Source organism: Leptonotus elevatus, chromosome 13 (assembly GCF_054856555.1).
Source record: "Leptonotus elevatus isolate MCC_2025b chromosome 13, RoL_Lele_1.0, whole genome shotgun sequence".
NCBI classification, from domain to species: domain Eukaryota; kingdom Metazoa; phylum Chordata; class Actinopteri; order Syngnathiformes; family Syngnathidae; genus Leptonotus; species Leptonotus elevatus.
The window spans coordinates 7,230,016-7,242,591 of NC_141251.1; the positions used below are offsets into that span (position 1 = coordinate 7,230,016).

Below are 12,576 nucleotides of genomic sequence, written 5' to 3' on the forward strand. Positions count from 1 at the left end.
GAGCTTCTCTACCTTGTTTCTGGGGAGTCATCAAAGTCTCCAATAATGAAAACCACAGCTCCTGTATGAAAGACGAAACATGAAACATCTGGAGGCTGTTGTACATGGTGACTATTAAATCAGCATGCCCTTTTCACAGCACAGTATTTAGTCATTGCCACAGCCGCCCTTGGCTTGACAATTTGCGGCGGTCAGTTTTCCACTCCAAAATGGGGGAGGGCACCCAAGGCGAGGTGGTCGTAAAACGTCCAAATTGACAAGCGCTGTTTCTTGTAGTGCTGTCATATCTAATGTTTTGGGAAACATGTCTGTCATGGGCCCAATCCATTGCACATAATATTTCAGGTTTGACAAAATAATTTGCGCAATCTGAAAAGTTGAACTTTGTGGACACTAATTTCCAGATGCCGACGGAGCTCCGTTTTTCTGACGAATGGCGAGAAACTCTAAAGGGTCCATATGACGCTATTTTAAGCCCTTTCGCCGTTAACTATAGGCATCTTAACTCATTCACTGCCATTGACGGCTATAGACGTCAAAAATTCATTCAAACTGTTTCTATTAGTTTCACATTTTTTTCCACTTTTGTTAACAAGAGTACGAAAACTTAGATTTTTTTTATTGTACATTTAGAACATATATAACATTTGTGATTAATCGTGAGTTAACTATTGAAATCATGCGATTAATTACAATTAAAAAATGTAATCGTCTGACGACCTAATTTTTAAATAATATTTTCTTTTTAAAATTAGAGGCATCAGGCGATTAATTTTTTTAACTGTAATTAATCACGACTTCATGAGTTAACTCAAGATTAATCACAAATTTTCTGTTATAAATGTACAATACATTTTCTTCAAGGTTTTCATACTCTTGTTGACAAAAGTGGAAAAAAAAAGTGAAACTAATAGAAATAGTTTGAATGAATTTTTGACGTCTATAGCCGTCAATGGCAGTGAATTAGTTAATCAATTAATTAAATCTTACCTTTGACACCATGCCGATGAATTTCTGAAGAAATATGAGCTATTCTGCTGGCTATTTTTCAAACCCGGAAGTAAGACGCCCCGGTTCAGTAAAACCCCGCCTCTCGCCGTGTGGCTGCCGCGCCCGTGTCGTCCTATTGGCCTGAGACTTCGATTTTCATCCGGTGTTAGTTATTATTGCCTCAATAAGATTTGTGGTCCAATCATGAGCGGCCAAACCTAACCGTTGGGATCACTTGAGCATTTCTGATAAGAGAACTGGAAAATACTGTTGAGACAGGAAAATAAATTACCTTGATTTGTGGCTGCTGGAGTTTCTGAGAGTTGCGATGACCCAAGGCAATTAAGTTATTCAGTGAATTTTCTACTCGCTTCAATACAGCGGACTCATTTTCTTTTTCATCGTCGTTCTGCCCACTGGTGGGGTCAGCAGTCAGCAGAGAAAGCTGCACTTTTAATGCCTAGAAAGGAATATTTGAGGTAAAGACAGATGGTTAACATTTTTTTTAAATTGTGGTTCTAATTGTGTCACTATTGTAACAATAGGATGAAACAGCGATAGGCACATTTTAGACAAATTTGATATTATTTTAACAAATGGACTTAAAAAATATATATATATATTTCTATCAAATGTCTGGTTGAATAACCATTTCTCCCTGGGAGTTTTCTATTCATTTTACTACCTCTAACAAAACTGTAAATGCTCCATAAAAGTCTCCCTTCTTCTCCAGCAGATAGCCTGTAGCTTCACTGTAGTGGTACTTCTCAGTGATCTAAATAAAGAGAGAGAATGATACAAGTTAGATGATTAACTTTAATACAACACTTAATTACATACCGGTAAGTTAACTCATTCACTGCCATTGACGGCTATAGACGTCAAAAATTCATTTAAACTATTTCTATTAGTTTCACTTTTTTTTCGCACTTTTGCTAACAAGAGTATGAAAACCTTTTAGAACTTAGAATTTAGAACAAAAATTAAATTTGTGATTAATCATGAGTTAACCAGTGAAAATTCTTAATCTCCTGCGCCCCTCATTTTTTATTATCTTTTCTTTCTTTTTTAAAGTATTTTTTTTAATTTTTAATAATCTTTTCTTTTAAAAAAAGAAAACGAAAATATAAAAAATTTGGGGCGTTTTTATTGTATTAGAACAGATATTAGATTAGATTAGTTAACTAGTGAATTCACGTGATTAATTACAATTAAAAAATGTAATCGCTTGACTGCCTAATAAAAAAAAAAAAGGCCGTTTAATCGTATGATAATTTTATATCTGTTATAAATGTACAATAAAAAAATTCTAGGTTTTCATAAAAAATTAAATGAAATGAAAAAAATGTTACACTAATAGAAATAGTTCACATGATTTTTTTACGTCTATAGTCGTCAATGGCAGTGAATGAGTTAACAATTGCATACAAGGATAAGGACTACATAAATATCATTCAAGAATTCAACAACAATGTCGTAAAAATTATGTTAAAGTACTGTGTGAAATGTCAATAAAAATAAATAAATGCAACTTACAAGAAAAAAAGTTATTTTAGAAACGCTGTTTGGAAACATATTTAAAACAAATGCATTTTCCTCTTGATAGTACTGTATTACAAGAGGAAAACAAAGAGCTAACGGCAAGCATCAAGAAAGCCTGAGCTTCCAGGATCCCCAGGCAATGCCGCGGCACATCGGTGATTAAGGCAAAGGGAATCCAACCAACTATTGAAGATTGACATATTGTTTTGAAACTTCCCATCCATTCTTTTTTTTCCCCATGCAAAAGCCTGGGAAGTATGCATGATGATTTCTTCACATTATTCAAATTTTTTGACATCCTGTTCCCATGGGTTTTATGAGCTGGAAGCCCAAATAAGACGGAAATTATTCAACCCGTACTTTGTTCATTTCATGTCTTATTTGTAATATTGGCCAGATAACAACAAACAGATTTTCATACTTGCATGGCCTCCTCCAATCTATAGTGCTGTGAGGTTTGGAGGAAACTCAAGAGCTGTTCAGGGGCAAAACGGCACAATAAATCCAGCAGACGCGTGTGAAGATCTTGTTCCAGAGGAAGGGAGATCCCGGGATAATGACGTTCCCTTAAAAAAAACAAAAAAAACAGTTGTGTTTACAGTGAAATGACATTTGAAAGATCGAAAAAGGTTTGTATAAGAACAAGGAAGCAGACCATGACTCCATGAATGAGCTCAAAAACATGAAAAGTAGCTCGCCATCCTGTAAAAACAGAAGAAAGACAAAAACATGATTACAAAAGCAATATTACAGAAGAAGACATATCCATTCATTCTTAAAACGGAACTAAAGCAACTGAATGTACCGGTATATATTATGCTAAAGTAAGCTGTCGTCTTTACTTCTGAGAATTTTACCAACATTTATAGAATGTTTTTTGACATACTGCACTTCTACTTGTTGAGGCTCAAAACTAACTTCTAACAATCATTAAGAATGGGCTTAATACACTGATCTGTCTATATGACTGGACTTTTGAAGCCGCGAGGCCGCCATATTGCCCCTCCCAAAAAAACGTTTCTCGGCATACGATCCTATACATTTACAGCATCGAAATTGGAGAACATTTGAGTCAGTAATAAGTAGAAAAAGTTTGTTTTAAATTTGTTAAACATAAACAAGAGGACATTTTACAACTTGCCTTAAATACATGTATAAATTATACGCTTAACTAATTTCAACCCAAAAACGTGTTCATATGTTTTTTAATACTTTTTCCTGCACTCCCAAAAACATATTTATACATTTTCTTTTATTTTTTAATGCAAGAGCATACAGAAGGCTTTGATGCTGTTTCTGGCATGACGAGGTGGCTTAAAGCAATGGTAATTATTACAAAAAACGTCCAGCAGGTGGCAGCCGAGTATAAGAGATCAGCCAGCAACAAGCTCTTTTCCCCAGTGTTTTGAACAGGTTTGTGAATAATGATGAAACTTAGCTTTTATTCTAATGTCAATTGCTGCAAAACAGAAACAGATATATACTTTTATTCCCGATGAAAGAGGAGACTCTAATCTTTCTTTAGGTAGGTTTAATGTTTTTATAGCAATAGAACAGAATATTCTGTGGGCCTTGCAAAATCAGTCAAAATCCAGTCAAACAGCCGGGAGCGAAGGGGCTTGCTTCAGTGAAAATGGTTGGGTGTGAATGAGTTAATATTGTTTACAGGAGGAAACTTGTAAACATGTATTTTTTTTATTAAAGAATTATAACTGCAATTCAACAAAAGATGCCAAATCTAATATTGGGGTCTGAGAAACTGAGCGATAAAAGGTTCTTCAAAGCAGCACTATACCGTCCACTTGTTAAAAGAAGAGTGACCACCCCGCCACAACCCCGCCCCTATAAGAGCCTACGAGCTGTATATGTGTCGGGCTATCGGCTATCCAGAATATGTACAAATCAGTGACTTAACTCATTCACTGCCATTGACGGCTATAGACGTCAAAAATGTATTCTATTTATTAGTTTCACATGTTTTTCCACTTTTGTTAAGAGTATGAAAACCTAGACATTTTTTTTACTGTACATTTAGAACATATATACAATTTGTGATTAATCGTGAGTTAACTAGTGAAGTCATGTGATTAATTACAATTACAAATTTTAATCGCCTGATGCCCCTAATAAAAAAGAAGAAGAAGAGATAAATGAAAATTTGGTGCCTGGCAAATTGTCATTTGGCCAGCGATACAAGAAAAAAAAAAAACGGTGAATTTGAGTATGCAGCTTACTGGGAGTTTACAAATAATTTGATCCACTTCTTCAGCAAAGTGACACACAACCAGGTCAGCGGACTTGTTTGTATCAGTGATGATCAGTTCCTGGAAACATACATTAGAAAGAGCATAATTATGGAGCATGGCAAAATCGGACAAATTGATCATGGATACAAACAAGGACCCACCAAATTTAAAAAATAAAAATAAAATAAAAAGTGTCCACGTTGCAACATGGGATATTTAACAGAAACATTTCATTTTTTTAACGTGTTTGTAGAAGATCAGTCTTTTGAGTTTCAAGCAATAGTCCATACTTTTGTGACTTGCAGATTTAAAGTCCTGTGAATTTGATGAGTCAGGATTTATATTGCCGTAAAATGGTCCATTATGTAATCTGGTCATTTTGGTTGGTTAAAGAGGATCTGAAGGTTCCAGTTAGTTGGTTTTTCCACCCATGGATTATTATAATAATTTTTTTTTTAAGATGACACAAGCAAGTCAACAACAACTAAAGATAATATTGGGGTCTTTCCTAAGTTTATCGATGCACTTGTGCTGACCTGTATGTGCTGCAGTGTTTTGTTCTTGATTGATTGTTTCTCCTCAGATCCGTGGCTTGACATCGACATCAGTTGGTCGATATAGCTGAAGATCTCCCCCTTGATGGACAGAAAGAAAAACATTTGAAATTGAACAACTAAAAGGGCTCTTAACCCTTAAACAGAAGACAACAAATCACTTGGGATATTTGGGAAAATATATTTGGAAACAATGACAACATTTAAATCATCCAATCTGATTTTCAAGCCATTAAAAAAAAAAAAAAAGTTATTTTATGTTACCTTTCTCAGAGGGTCTTTTAGGTAGCAGTCAATGGTCTTGTCATACATTTGTTTCTTCTCATAAAGAAATTCCAATATTTGGAAGCTGGATTGTAAAGCAGGGAAACAAAGACAATAATTCAAACTGAGGAGTATTTTTTCATCCACGGAAGTTTCCCTTGTAATATAATATGTAAATAAGCTTGCTATATGGCCTTCCGAGTTCACATGACTGTAATCAAGTATTGAAGAAAAAAAAAATCTTATTTATTGCCACTATTCTATTCTTTTTTTTTTTTTTTTTTTTACTTTGTTCCGTCCACTACTCACAAATTGGCTCTCTGTGACAAAGTCAACAGTTTTTCTTCATCAAACTGGACCACACCTCCGACCTGGAGCAGCTGCAGCAGAACCTTGAAACCAGTAACAGTAAAGCAGTCATTACATAGTCAGCAAAATCAGTTTGTGTGTAAAAAAAAAATATATATATAAAAAAAAAAGCCCAAGTACAGACCACACCACATTTCAATCACACGCAACTGAAAATTAAGAATTTTATTTCAGTGATTTGATGGGGTGGCACACTAACGCCCTCTATTGGTCAGCTCCCACTTATGAAGAATGCTTAATTGAAATCGTATTACAAACCTGCTGTCGTTCAGTATGTCGAGAGGCATCATCTGATCTGCACAGGAACTCCAAGACCTAAATAGAATACAATAAAGATGAATTAATTTATCAGGCAATAATAATACAGTAATAATAATCATCATCATCATATTAACTCATTCACTGCCATTGACGGCTATAGACGTAAAAAAATTCATTTGAACTATTTTATTATAAAATGTTTGATTATTGGTTAATTAACTAGTGAAGTCATGGGATTAATTATGATAAAAAAATGTAATCGCCTTACCAAAAGGCGATTAAAATTTTTCGTAATTAATCGCATTACTTCACTAGTTAACTCACGATAAATCACAAATTTTATATCTGTTCTAAACGTACAATATATTTTTTTTAGGTTTTCATACTCGTTAACAAAAGTGGAAAAAAAATGTCAAACTAATAGAAATAGTTCAAATGAATTTTTGACGTTTATAGACGTCAATGGCAGTGAATGAGTTAATAATGATAATAACTAGAAAATGCAATTTCTGTAGAAATTGCGTGTGAAGGCTGTGAGGCTCAATGAAAACTGTGGAATGATCTGGAATAGCATGGAATGCTGCAGAAAGACCTGGAAAGAGCTGAACAGTTGAAAGTTAGAACGGTTTGAATTGGTGAATAAATAAAGAAATTATAACAGAAAAAAACAAAAACGGGGTAGGGTGTCAAGTAGGGAATGGACTAATAATCATCCTCACTTGAATGTGACAACCCCCCCCCCCCCAAAAAAAACCCTTGTATAATACCCCCTTCTCACTCCCCGTTTTGAATTAATCAGACAGAAATAGATTACCTGGTCAAATAATTTTCTGTTTACAAAAAGTGTGTTGTCCGGTTTAGACAGCTGCCGAGCCAAAAAGGTGAAGAGCCCGCCCACTTGGCATGGTGTAAAGTCTGGGTTGTCCACCATCACCTAGGAAACAAGAAAAACATATTGAATGCAAAATAAAAGAAACTGTTCCCTCGAATGACTCAACACAGCTATTAACTCATTCACTGCCATTGCCGGCTATAGACGTCAAAAATTAATTTGAACTATTTTTATTAGTTTTATACTTTTCTTAATAAGAGTATGAACCCCCCACCCCAAAAAAAAAAGTTTTATTGTACATTTAGAACAGATATAAAATTTGTGATTAATCTTGATTTAATTACTGAAGTCATGTGATTAATTATTAAAAAAATAATAATAATTACAGACCAAAACAGACCATTATGAACTACGAAATGTGGATTCTGCGCTGGTTGCTGAAAAAATGCTGGAAGGCTTCTTAAGTACTATCACAGTGTCCTTGAGCAATGCACCAAACTCCACCAGTTCCGTGTGTGTTAAGGAAACTAGTTAAGGAAAGTAACTTTTGCAGAACAAATAAAAGGATTCTTCTTCTACATTTTTTAACTCATTCACTGCCATTGACGGCTATAATCGTATTTCTATTAGTTATTAGATATAAAATTTGTGATTAATCGTGAGTTAACTTTTGAAGTCATGCAATTAATTTCAATAAAAAAATTTAATGGCCTGAAATTTTTTATATCTGTTCTAAATGTACAATAAAAACATTGTCCTATGTTTTCATACTCTTGTTAACAAAAGTGAGAAAAAATGTTAAATAGAAATAGTTCAAATGAATTTTTGACGTCTATAGCCGTCAATGGCAGTGACCAAAGTTGGTTGTCTCCATTCAAACAGTCTGTTAGAGCAGTGAAACAAAGATCGGAGCAAATTTCCCACAGATTGCAAATGCCAGTGTGCACTGACAACAATGTCATTTTTCTAGTATTTAAAATTGTGTTGCAAAATGAGTCTACACAGTTACATTTTAGATTTAAAATATCTAAAATTACAATAATTCAACCACAGGTAAATGTAATCCTCAAAAAAAAAGGTTTCAACAGGAGTATACTCAAGCACTGTACAGTATATAATTGAGCAGTGAGCACTCTATATAATTTTACCTGAAGTAAAATGTCCACTATCCTCTGCTGATACTCGATGGCTTGCTTGTCATTTTTAAAGTCTTCAAATGTCTAAAAAGAAGAAACCAATCATTACTCATCATCATCACTAATGTCATCCACAAAATCTGTATTGTTTTTTTTTTTCAATTTAGCACAGGCGTTTGATCGTATAGCCTCATCTGTCCCTTCTTCGGGTTTTTAAACACACAAATAAAACTCCTGGGTTACTACCCCTTTTCTAACCCGAATATTTGGTAACACACCCACACCATGCAGAAAGTCCCTGGTTCAATGTAGATTTGCTCCTGATGCCAAATTCTGGACCCAAATCTGCAATTATATCTAAAGCATGTTTAACAATGCAAACTTACACCTCATACAATACAAAATAATTAGGGCTGTCTCACGATTCGATTCCGATTTTTGGGCCTGCTATTCGATTCAGAATCGATTATCGATTCACAACGATTTTAGATGAAAAACTATTTGATTGACAATGATTTCTGCTTCAATTTAGAGATATGCAAAGAATTGTCATGTCATGATCTACTTCAGTCTGACTCGCTAATGCTAATTAGCGCGCTACTCGTGGCACTTTTATCACTCAAAAGAACGACTATTCATACAAAACGCTTCAGGAATGTATACAGAGAAGCATCTTAACATCCTACACTGCAAAAAAAAAAAAAACTTTTATTGGAATAACTTGATCAAGACTTTTTGCTTCTATGTGGCTACAACTTAACAGTGTATCAGAACGAGCGGAACCACACTGCCCCATAAGTGGGCAGCTTCAACAATGGAAAAATCTTCTTGCACACCTTCAACGCTAGTTAGGATAAACGGTACAGAGAATGGATGGATCTTCACAATTGCTTTTTTTTCCACCCCTCAGGTTTTCATGAACGTTACATCAGATCTGATTAGTATCAATGGAGTCTTCATAAGAAAAACACAAATCTGTAACGGAGGGTATATAATTGGCGCTACCTATTTTTGAGCGATCATACAACTGGGCAACCAGCCTCACTGCATACCAAATAACAAGTATGATCAAATAGTCAAGTAAAACTCACCATGGCAAGAACATTTAGGAATTCTCGAGTGTCAAAGTGGAGGAGTGTATGAATAAGAGGGTAAGCATCTGATGATGATTCCCCTGCATGGAGCAGAATTAGGTACTCAAATACCTGACAAAGAAACACAGAGAGCAGGTTCGTTCAGTCTATGAGTAGCATTTAATCGATGTTAACCCCTTTACTGCCATTGACGACTATAGACGTCAAAAATCCATGTGAACTATTTATTTATTTATCTATTAGTGTAACATTTTTTTTCATTTCATTTAATTTTTTTTATGAAAACCTAGATTTTTTTATTGTACATTTCTAACAGATATGAAATGATCATGTGATTAATTACGATTAAACGGCCCTTATTTTTAATATATATTTTTTAAATTAGGCCCGTCAGGCGATTAATTTTTTAAATTGTAGTTAATCACATGACTTCACTTGTTAACTCACGATTAATCACAAATTTTATATCTGTTGTAAAGTTACAACCATTTTTTTTCCTAGGTTTTCATACTCTTGTTAGCAAAAGTAGGGGGAAAAAAAGTTAAACTAATAAAAATAGTTCAAATGAATTTTTGACGTCTATAGCAGTCAATGGCAGTGAATGAGTTAATAGGACATTACAGTAAATTACAGTATAGATTGCAGTCGTTAAAGTTTCATCATGTGGTCATATGTAACATGGACCTCTGTTTACGATTATATTGACACGTCCAAAGGGTACAAACGAAAATAGTTATACCCCCCCCACCCGCAACCGATATATATAGCTGATATTTAGCTACCTGAATTTTGACCTGAACCACAAGGTCCTCAGGGATGTTTCCAAGGGGATAAGCTCTTCCTGCAAGACAACAACTAAAGAAGAAAAAAATACCCGTAAATATATGTAAACGTCACTGTATGTTAGTGTTAGTGTGTGGGTGTGTGCATATATACTTTACATTAAGGTAAAATCCTGTGTATAATACAGACCCCTGTGTAAAATATGCCACCCCAATATCAGCCTTAAACAGCATTTTATTCTTTGTACCCCGTGTATATTACGGTATCCAGAGTTGCTAGTATTCATTATTATCATGTAGTTGCACTTGCACTAGTGCATTATTTTTTTTGTGTTATAATCAATCTTGGTGGAAAAAAAAAATCCTTTATATTTACTTTATTTTAACATACAGTATATATGAGTTGCACATGATAAAATGTTTAATTAAACTAACATGTCATTTGATTATTTTCAACAAAAATGTATCCCGTTTTACGAGCATCTCTCGTTTTAAATCTGTTACTTTCAAAATGCACCCGTGCTTAAACAGTAGCATATAATGAAAACGCCGCTTCCTGTGACCCGTGTCACATAACGCTAGATAAAGCACTATAAAAGCGCATTTCATTTATCATCTACCATTACGATCAAATTGGATTTTTCATTTACACATATGCATTATGTTTTTCAGCAAAAGAACAATTCGTAACACATTCAAATGGATTTGGGATTCGATGGTATACACACATGATACATACACGCCACAGTGTATATAGAGTAAATAACTATTTATACTTGGGGTGTCATTTGTTTTTTTAACCAACAGTAGGTGTACTGGTTATTGATCACAGTGGTAGTTAAGTTGTTTAATGATTTTAAAAAATTAAAAAAACGTGGCATTTGAACAAGGTTGTGTTGACTTTCTACTTTTATATTCCAATCTTAGCTTACCTGATGTACACCAAAAGTTTGTTTCCCATCACCACTTCTTCAGCTGTTCATAAAAAATCATAAAAAAAAAAAAAGTAGGATCAGTCTTGTTCAAAGTAATTACTCCAAAATGAACCGTGACTAACCTGTTAAGCTCCTTCCCTCCCGAAGTGGTGGGCCAATTACAGCGAAAAGTTTCTGAAATTGTATTTGAACAATTACTTAACCGAATTCACAAAAGCATAGTATTGTGTTGCTGAGTTTGAAAAATCCGTTTTTTCTGTGCTTGTACAGAAGGACATCCCTTTACAGCACGGTCGGTCGGACCATTCTAATGATCAAATTAGCTTTCATAGGATTTACACTATAAATAACTTGGGGCGAACTTACCTCCATTGGTGTGATGTAGTCATTCATGCCACTGTTGAACACATAGACCATAGCATCATATAGTTGATTTTCCCAACAAACTTGAACCACCTTGAATCAAAAACATACATGCGCACATTCAATACAATTAGGGGGAAAATATTACGGTTGCACAATGACACAGACGTACACACCTGCTGTATATCCAGGCTTGTGACGTCCAGACGGACAATGCATCTCTCCAGGTTGTCCATCAAACCATTGCTGTGGTAATGGGCCAAGAGATCCTTCATGATGGGTGTGGGGAGGTGACCAAGGCGCTCCATGACAATATATGACTCGAGTGATTCCAGGAAAACACCCTTAGCGACCACATTCTCCACAAGCCGAGCATAAAGCGGGTCGAATAGTAGATCGCTGAAATGAAAACACAAACTTACTGTGCAGTCAGTTGAGCACGCATTCATGTACAGACAGAAAAATAAGGGACAGAGTTTGTGATAAAAACAAACAAAAAGCATGCTGGCTAATTAAACTTGTAAGTCGCAAATGAATGGGAAAATACTAAAGAGGTGTGACAGCTAAGGCTACAATAATTGGAAAATGGGTGATTCTTAACTCTTGGGAATGTCATTAACTCATTCGCTGCCATTGACGGCTATAGACGTCAAAAATTCATTTGAACTCTTTCTAGTTTCTATTTAACATTTTTTCCACTTTTGTTATCAATAGTATGAAAATCTAGAAAAATATGTTTTTGTTGTACATTTAGAACAGATAGAAAATTTGCAATTAATCACGAGTTAACTGTTGAAGTCATGCAATTAATTACAATTTAAAAAAATAACCACCTAACACGATAAAAAAAAAGATTATAAAAAATTTGGGGTGACAGGCGATAATTTTTTTTTTATCGTAATTAATCGCATTAACTCACGATTAATCACAAATTTTATATCTGTTCTAAATGAACAATAACATTTTTTTTTGTTTTCATACTCTTGTTAACAAAAGTGGGGAAAAAAAAGTTAAACTAATGGAAATGGTTCAAATTAATTTTTGACGTCTATAGCCGTCAATGGCAGTGAATGAGTTAAAAATCAATTAAATGGATAAAGTACACTTTGAACTGGAAATGGTGCAATTTCTGCAGGTATTGCGTGGGAATGCTGAAAAGCTATTAGCGGAATGCTAAGATTTGAATTCATGTGCTTATAATGTAAATT

The 12,576-nt window shown here is 34.5% G+C and overlaps 1 protein-coding gene across 2 annotated transcripts in view; it reads right to left on the reverse strand.

Moving 5' to 3' along the window:
- The window catches only part of vps8 (VPS8 subunit of CORVET complex), a 33,859-nt gene that overhangs the window by 8,099 nt on the left and 13,184 nt on the right, over positions 1–12,576 (reverse strand). For both annotated transcript variants that reach the window (XM_086092684.1, XM_086092686.1), the window contains 18 exons: positions 11,545–11,767; positions 11,372–11,461; positions 11,128–11,179; positions 11,003–11,045; positions 10,071–10,143; positions 9,286–9,399; positions 8,207–8,278; positions 7,041–7,160; positions 6,224–6,280; positions 5,906–5,988; positions 5,597–5,681; positions 5,315–5,413; positions 4,767–4,856; positions 3,188–3,234; positions 2,954–3,098; positions 1,676–1,765; positions 1,283–1,450; positions 13–61 (listed from right to left, as the gene is read on the reverse strand). In XM_086092684.1, the coding sequence (XP_085948810.1) occupies positions 13–61; positions 1,283–1,450; positions 1,676–1,765; positions 2,954–3,098; positions 3,188–3,234; positions 4,767–4,856; positions 5,315–5,413; positions 5,597–5,681; positions 5,906–5,988; positions 6,224–6,280; positions 7,041–7,160; positions 8,207–8,278; positions 9,286–9,399; positions 10,071–10,143; positions 11,003–11,045; positions 11,128–11,179; positions 11,372–11,461; positions 11,545–11,767 (1,700 nt within the window). The remainder of the gene's footprint in view (positions 1–12; positions 62–1,282; positions 1,451–1,675; positions 1,766–2,953; positions 3,099–3,187; positions 3,235–4,766; positions 4,857–5,314; positions 5,414–5,596; positions 5,682–5,905; positions 5,989–6,223; positions 6,281–7,040; positions 7,161–8,206; positions 8,279–9,285; positions 9,400–10,070; positions 10,144–11,002; positions 11,046–11,127; positions 11,180–11,371; positions 11,462–11,544; positions 11,768–12,576) is intronic.